Raw genomic sequence first — 6,719 nt, 5'->3', positions numbered from 1 at the left:
GAACTGAATTAAAAAAAAACTCAACAAAATAAAACTAAACTATAATGAAACAGCTAAAACTATTATAACCTTGGGCGAGACGTTTAAAAAATATCCCTCCTCTCTTTAACAGGACGGACAACTCCATCAAGAACCACTGGAATTCCACCATGAGGAGGAAAGTGGAGCACGAGGGTTACCTGCAGGACGGCTTCAAAGTGCTGACCTCCTCCACCAAGAGACGTCATAAAACGTGTCCCACAGAATCTCAGCTCTGTGACCGGAGTCCTCTGCCTGCGACAGGACCCAACCAGGTCCATTTTCATCTCAATGGAGCTTTGATATATTTGTGCTCCTTTCTGAGTCGATGCTGTGCGTTGCAGATGGCTGGTTTCTCGTACGATCCCGCCAGTGGACACATGATGGACAGCATTCCTGACAATGCTGGCTTTGTGAGTCTTTTGCTTTTGAAACTCCTGTGCATGCCAAAACAGCAAACATTTCACACCTTTTATTCTCTTTATACTTGTGATTGCTAACTTTGGACAAATCAAGCGATTCAACAACTTGACTGTCCTGTTATTTTCAACCTAACATCCAATGATGTGTGTGAATTTGTGCTCGTTTTTGTCTCCTTTACACTGATTTTTTTTCCCCACCTCTCCACACTCTTTCCCCTTTACTCTTTTTTTTTTCTCCTCATGTCGACCTCTCCTCCTCCCTGACGTTTATTTATTCCAGCCGCCCTGCCTGGATGATCCTGACAGAGAGCAAAGAATTAAGGAGCTTGAGCTGCTGCTTATGTCAGCAGAGAGAGAAGTCCAGCGACAAGTGCAGTGCAGAGGTTCCTGTGTAAGAACACACTCCCAATGTGTGTTAGCAGCTAGTTAGCATAGCGTGCGTGTGTTTGTAGCTTGCATACACTGTAAAAAGGCTCATTTGAATTTAAAATACTACATTAAACGATGAATTAGTAAGAAATACATTGGTTTTTTTTTGTCTAATCTGATGTTAATGTGCTTTTTGCAGTGTATACTCATGAAAACAAGTATGGCACATTTGTTCATGCCTGCCTGATTTGCTGTAGTGTTGCTATAGAAACTCCATTCTTCATCTCCCCRCTCACTCTGATTGGGCTGAAACTGCTTTGTAGTCACATCACATCCTGCAGTAACCCTCCCTGTTGTCTTGATCTCCCAACTATACTCTCTCATACATCAAGAAGCTCGTTTTCCAACAGGCTGCGTTTCTGTCAACGCCTGAAATTATTCCTTCACTGCATTCCAACGTCCCCCTGTCATTCACAGTGATTTCCCCTTTTTTAAACCATTTCCCCTCAGTCCAACTCCAGCCCGCCTCCTCCTAACGCCGGCGTTCTCTCTCTGCCGTCCCTCAGAGCGTGAATCCCGGGGATTCGTACCCAGCCTGGTCAGGCAGCGCCTCAGATGAAGCCTTCACCGCGAGCAGCGGCAGCCTGGAGGAGCTGGCCGAGGGGCCGGGACCCTGGAGGGGTCCGGCAGGGCCTCCGGCGCAGCTTCCCATCTCCCCCAGCAAGTTCCTGTCCCTGGAGGCCAGCGCAGTGCTCTGCAGCCTGCAGACCATCCCGGAGTTTGCAGAAACTATGGAGCTGATTGAGTCAGTGAGTAGCAGAAAGAAACAACCTGAAAAAGCAGCTTTTTTTTTTCATGCGAGAGTGCAGCGGGTTTCCTGCAGGGTCTTAAAAAGTCGAGAAAAAAAGTCTAAAATTAGAAAATCTAAATTTTAGGCCTAAAAAAGTCTTGAGAACACCCAGATTTCCATCCAAAGTCTGAAATTTTATTTTGTCAGTATTAATTTTTTTACTTTCAATCATTCCCAGAAGCGTTGGCTGCAGAGTAAATCACAGTAATCAGAGGTTGTTGCGATCTGTCTTCATGAGGTGCTTAGTTCACTGCCAGTATTTGTACGCGTTAAACTACAAATCCTGTGATAACTGCAGGCAAAATATGGCACACTTTACTTCCATGTTTTCAGCCACTTTGCCGCTACAACCCCCCACATACGGCAGCTTCTTTACCTGCTCAAAAAACAAATAAGTTCAGTCATGTCCACTGCTTGTGGTTTAAACATGGGAAAGTTTGTTTTAATGAGACTTGGCTGAAATCAGTGATTTCTGCTCTCGGTTGGAAGCAGTCCACAGCAGTCGAAATGAAGAKCTCATAGATATGACTGTTTCATTAAAATTATTTAATGTTCTTGTATTAAAATTAAACATTCTTTCATAGCTAAGTTGATAGCAATAAAAAGGTTTATGTTAAAATATTTGGGATCATTTGAATGTTTTTGTTAATGCGTCAGTTTGGTCTTAAATGTCATTACTAATGGTCTTAAAAGGTCTTAAATTTAATTTACTGAAACTGCATGAACCCTGGTGCAGAGTGACTGCATGTGCTTGAGACCAAATCTGTATTGGAAAGTTTAAACAATCAGAGCAGAGGCTAAAATTAGCAAAATAGTAGCTAAAAGCTGAAAATAAAGTGTTGCTATTAAAGTTAGCAAACTTGTAGCTCAACGCTAAAATGAGCAAAAATGTGGATGATGCTAAAAACAGCAGTGTTGTATAAAGTACCTGAAAGTGATACTTGAGTAAAAGTACAAGTATCTTATCAAAAAATTATTTTGGTAAATGTTAAAGTCTCCTCTAAAATATTATTTGAGTAAAAGTCTTAAAGTATCTGATTTGTTTTTTTATTTAAGTATTAAAAGTAAATTTCTGACATAAAATGTACTTAAGTAACAAAAGTAAAAATGAACAGTTAGATTTTCCAAAATACATTTATTGGAAGGTGACCATTTCAAAAAACAATTTTTCTAAAAACATGGAGCTTTGATTAATTGTATACAAACTACTGTATTTATTCATGTTTAATACTAGAAATTTAACCCTAAAAATCATAAAAAAGTAGGGGGGTAGTATTATACACGGTTTATTAGTAATTAGATTTTTTATGCTTTTTAAGTTAAAAAAATGATGATCGTATTATACATGAATAAATACGGTAAATACAGTATCAGAATGGTATATATTTATACTTCTCATCCAACCACAATTAAAATCACTCTATCCTGGATGCACAATTTATCAGGATAATATTTTATTAATTTTTTTATTTTTTATTAAAATCTTTATTATTTCTTTAAAACAAATCAGTTCTATGTTCAAATATAGAAACAAATACAATGAAATGAAAGGAAGCAGAGAGAAGAAAAAATCTTACGAAATCTGCCCCCTTTTTTCCTCAAGTATAAACTCAAACAATGCTAATCTTCAATAAAACAAAACATGAAAAACGTCAAATTCTTCTAGAACACAGTTTTACATGAATACATATTATACTGTTTCATATTTCTTCAAAAGCCCCACTTTTATATATATTTTTAACAATAACAAGCCAAAACAAAATAGGAGAAACGACTTCCTACTTCTTACCTTTTTAAAAATGTAAGGAGTAGAAAGTACAGATAACTGTGTGAAAATGTAGAAGTAAAAAGTAGACTGGAACAGAATTACTCAAGTAAAGTACAGATACCCAAAATTTCTACTTAAGTACAGTAACAAAGTATTTGTACTTTGTTACTTTGTTTGTATGTTTTTAAAAGTTCTTAATGTGTTTTTATAATTAAATAAATCAAAAAGGTATAAAAGTTACAAATACTAAAACTAAAAACACTATTCCCAACTGAGCCGAGCATTTTGATGTGTTTAAAATAACGCATGCASAAGTAGCTTGATTGCAAAAAGATATAATAAAATCCATGGAAGAAACTATAACCTAGAAAACTGTTGTATGAAATAACACAAGTGTAAAATGACCATTTGATGGTTTTTGTTATGTTTAATTGACAGGACGCTGCAGCGTGGAACAATGTAGCCGGTTTTGATTTGTCCAACACGGCGCCGTCACCCAGGCACAACCCGGCAGTCTACACCGACCTCCTGCAGGAGAAAACCRTTTACAGCTCAACGGGTTTCACCGTCGACACGCCCGCCGCCTCGGGCCGAGACAGGAGCGCCGCTCCTTTTGGCTCGGGGTGCAGCAACCCGTCCAAACCCACTCAGGCATCCGCCGGGAGGAAGAGGAGAAGAGACAAGGGGGAGCCTCTGTGTGACAAGACCTGCACCTCCTTCTTGGACAACGTCTCGCCCAAGAAAACCCCCACAAAGTCCCAGCCGTTCACACCTTCACAGGTAAAATCTGATTTTATTTAATATTACACGCCTCACCCACACACAGATGTTGGATCAGTCACGTGGCTAATGCCTGTTTTTTTTTTTTTCTTTCAGTTCTGCAACATATCCGGAACAGAGCACCTGAGTCTGGATGACCCCACGCTGACCTCCACTCCTGTGTGTGGTCAGAGGTGGCTCCTCCACACGCCTCTCCACAAAGAAACCACACCTAAGCGCCAGAAAGAGAATGATGGGTAAATAAGTGAAGGAAGCTAGAAAATGCAGGTTTTTTTCTGGAGAAATTTGCTGTAACGATGATGATTGTTTAGTTCCAGGACCCCCAAATTTCGTAGAAGTGCTGCAGTTTTGACTCCGAGGACACCGACTCCATTTAAAAACGCTCTGGCTGCCCAGGAGAAGATGCACGGGCCACTGCGGATGGAGGTAGAGCGGTCAGGTTTTTGTGTGTGTAGTTCAACATGCTGCTGATTGCTATTATTATTTGTAATTTTTTAACAAACGTTTCTTGCTGTGTTTTAAGCCGCAGCCATTGGCACTTCTAGAAGAGGACATTCGAGAAGTTCTGAAGCAGGAGACTGGAACAGACATCTTCCACCAGTCAGACCACAGAGTGTGGAAACATCATGTGGGTTTTTCCTTGAACTTTTTCTGCTGTTTTATTTGAGCTTTTTTATCRTTATTTGAAGTCCAATAAAAGAGTTTTAGTTACATTTTTTTGTCTCATGTTTAGATGGAAGGTCCGGCTAGAAAAGTGCGCAAGTCTCTTGTATTAGACCCTTGGGACAAAGACAATCTTGATGTCCAGCTCTTCCAGGAGCAGCTCAACAACGCACAGGTAAGCTTCACCTGACGAATGTCAGAGCAAAGTTTCTGCCAAATATTTTGTTGTAAATCCCACTTCATTACAGATTTCTGAGGAGAGTCTGCTGACGAGCTCGTCTTCACTGATCCTCCCGATCGTCRAAGAGGAGGGTGGGCAGCCTTTGGCCTCCGAGGAAGACGAGCCCTCCTCCTCTGGGAGTCTTCCTCGCCTCTTTACCAGCCCTCGTATGCCTAAGGTTTCCTCTTCAATCAAAGCACTGAAACCTGCACAGGTAAAGCTGAACCTGATTCAGAATGATGAATGACCTGCTCAGAATGTCATCAAGTTTAGCAGAAGCCAGGTCAGGTGTGTTGAAGCAGGGAAACATCTAAAACATGCAGGGCAGTGGGTCATGATAAGACCCCAGCTTTTGGTTTCAGGGTATTGAATAAAGAAGGTTAAAATAAATTAGGTGCTTTATTAGTGGTTTAAGTTAAAGTGTACAATTTAAAGCAATGAAAATACTGAACCAGCCTTTGAGGAGTTCATATCACCTGCAGCCTTGCATGCCAAAGCTGTAAACAGATCTTGTGTTGGGGGATCACTCAGCTGATACCACACCCAGTTTTAACTCATTATGTATGACTGAGATCTTTTTTTTCCCAAAGTTTTATTTGGCACACATTCTTTTTGTGCTAGTTCATCAATTTAGTTATCAAAATGTTCAGTTCTTTCAGGTCTATGATCTTTGGTACTTCACAAGTTTTATTTATTTATTTTTGGCCATTTTTTTTCTCATTGAAAATGACTGGAGCCGTCTTTAACCTTTAAAACCCTTGAAAATGTTCATAAATTTTTACTGCACGTTCGACCTATTGTTCTAGTTTAGCCTTTTTAACACCTTTTATACTAATTTCAGCTTCCTTTACCTCCTTTTTACCTGTTTTGAGCTTTCCTACTTTTTCAGCTATCATTCAGTTAAATTCAAAAATACTTTATTGATCACAAAAGGAAATTACATTCTGGCATTTCCTGTAATTCTTCTGATAATTTCAACTTTTTGTGCCTTTTTTTCAGCTTTTCTTCCTATTTTATTTAAGCTTTTTATGTTTCTTTAAGCGTTTTATTTATTTATTTGCTAATTTCAGCTTTTTTCTACCTTTTTCTGATAATTTCAGCTTCTCAATGCTTAATTCAGCAAACGTGCTCTTTCAGTTTTTGTGTTAATTTCAGCTTTTTTCAACTTATTTTTAGGCTAGTTTCAGCTTTTTTTTTAAAGCTTTTCATCAAAAATCTTTCAGCATAAAGCATTCTCACTGCATTTTTGCAGGAAATGCAGATTCTGTCTTTATACTGTATATACACTGTATACTTTCTCCTCAGGTGAGCGAGTGGGAAGCAGTGGTTTATGGGAAAACTGAGGACCAGTTGATCATGACAGAACAGGCTCGTCAGTACCTGAACCCCTACCCGTCGTCTGGCTCTACCTCCCGGGCTCTCGTGCTCTAAAGCCAACCCCTTAAGCAGCACTACACCCATCCAACGACTACAAACTCCCCCCGAGTCCTTTAAGAGACAATCCAGAGCAGCAGAAACACACCACCGAGGACACTGTCCACCGAGGACACTGTCCACCGAGGACACTGTCCACCGAGGACACTGTCCACCGAGGACACTGTCCACCGAGGACACTGTCCACCGAGGACA

At 39.9% G+C, this 6,719-nt stretch overlaps 1 protein-coding gene across 2 annotated transcripts in view; it reads left to right on the top strand.

Moving 5' to 3' along the window:
* mybl1 (v-myb avian myeloblastosis viral oncogene homolog-like 1) overlaps nucleotides 1-6,713 on the top strand; it is a 13,294-nt gene extending 6,581 nt beyond the window's left edge. The window contains exons 6-16 of one of the 2 annotated variants that reach the window (XM_014002284.1): nucleotides 113-293; nucleotides 363-431; nucleotides 721-831; nucleotides 1,376-1,618; nucleotides 3,866-4,207; nucleotides 4,304-4,443; nucleotides 4,519-4,633; nucleotides 4,731-4,835; nucleotides 4,941-5,045; nucleotides 5,119-5,304; nucleotides 6,396-6,713. In XM_014002284.1, coding sequence (XP_013857738.1) covers nucleotides 113-293; nucleotides 363-431; nucleotides 721-831; nucleotides 1,376-1,618; nucleotides 3,866-4,207; nucleotides 4,304-4,443; nucleotides 4,519-4,633; nucleotides 4,731-4,835; nucleotides 4,941-5,045; nucleotides 5,119-5,304; nucleotides 6,396-6,521 — 1,723 coding nt within the window. In that variant the 3' untranslated portion in view covers nucleotides 6,522-6,713. The remainder of the gene's footprint in view (nucleotides 1-112; nucleotides 294-362; nucleotides 432-720; nucleotides 832-1,375; nucleotides 1,619-3,865; nucleotides 4,208-4,303; nucleotides 4,444-4,518; nucleotides 4,634-4,730; nucleotides 4,836-4,940; nucleotides 5,046-5,118; nucleotides 5,305-6,395) is intronic. The other variant, XM_014002285.1, reaches the window with a different exon arrangement.
* The last annotated feature ends 6 nt before the right edge of the window (nucleotides 6,714-6,719 follow it).

This window comes from Austrofundulus limnaeus, unplaced genomic scaffold (genome assembly GCF_001266775.1).
Source record: "Austrofundulus limnaeus strain Quisiro unplaced genomic scaffold, Austrofundulus_limnaeus-1.0 Scaffold12, whole genome shotgun sequence".
Lineage (NCBI taxonomy): Eukaryota > Metazoa > Chordata > Actinopteri > Cyprinodontiformes > Rivulidae > Austrofundulus > Austrofundulus limnaeus.
This window is presented reverse-complemented; position numbering and strand designations above follow the sequence as displayed.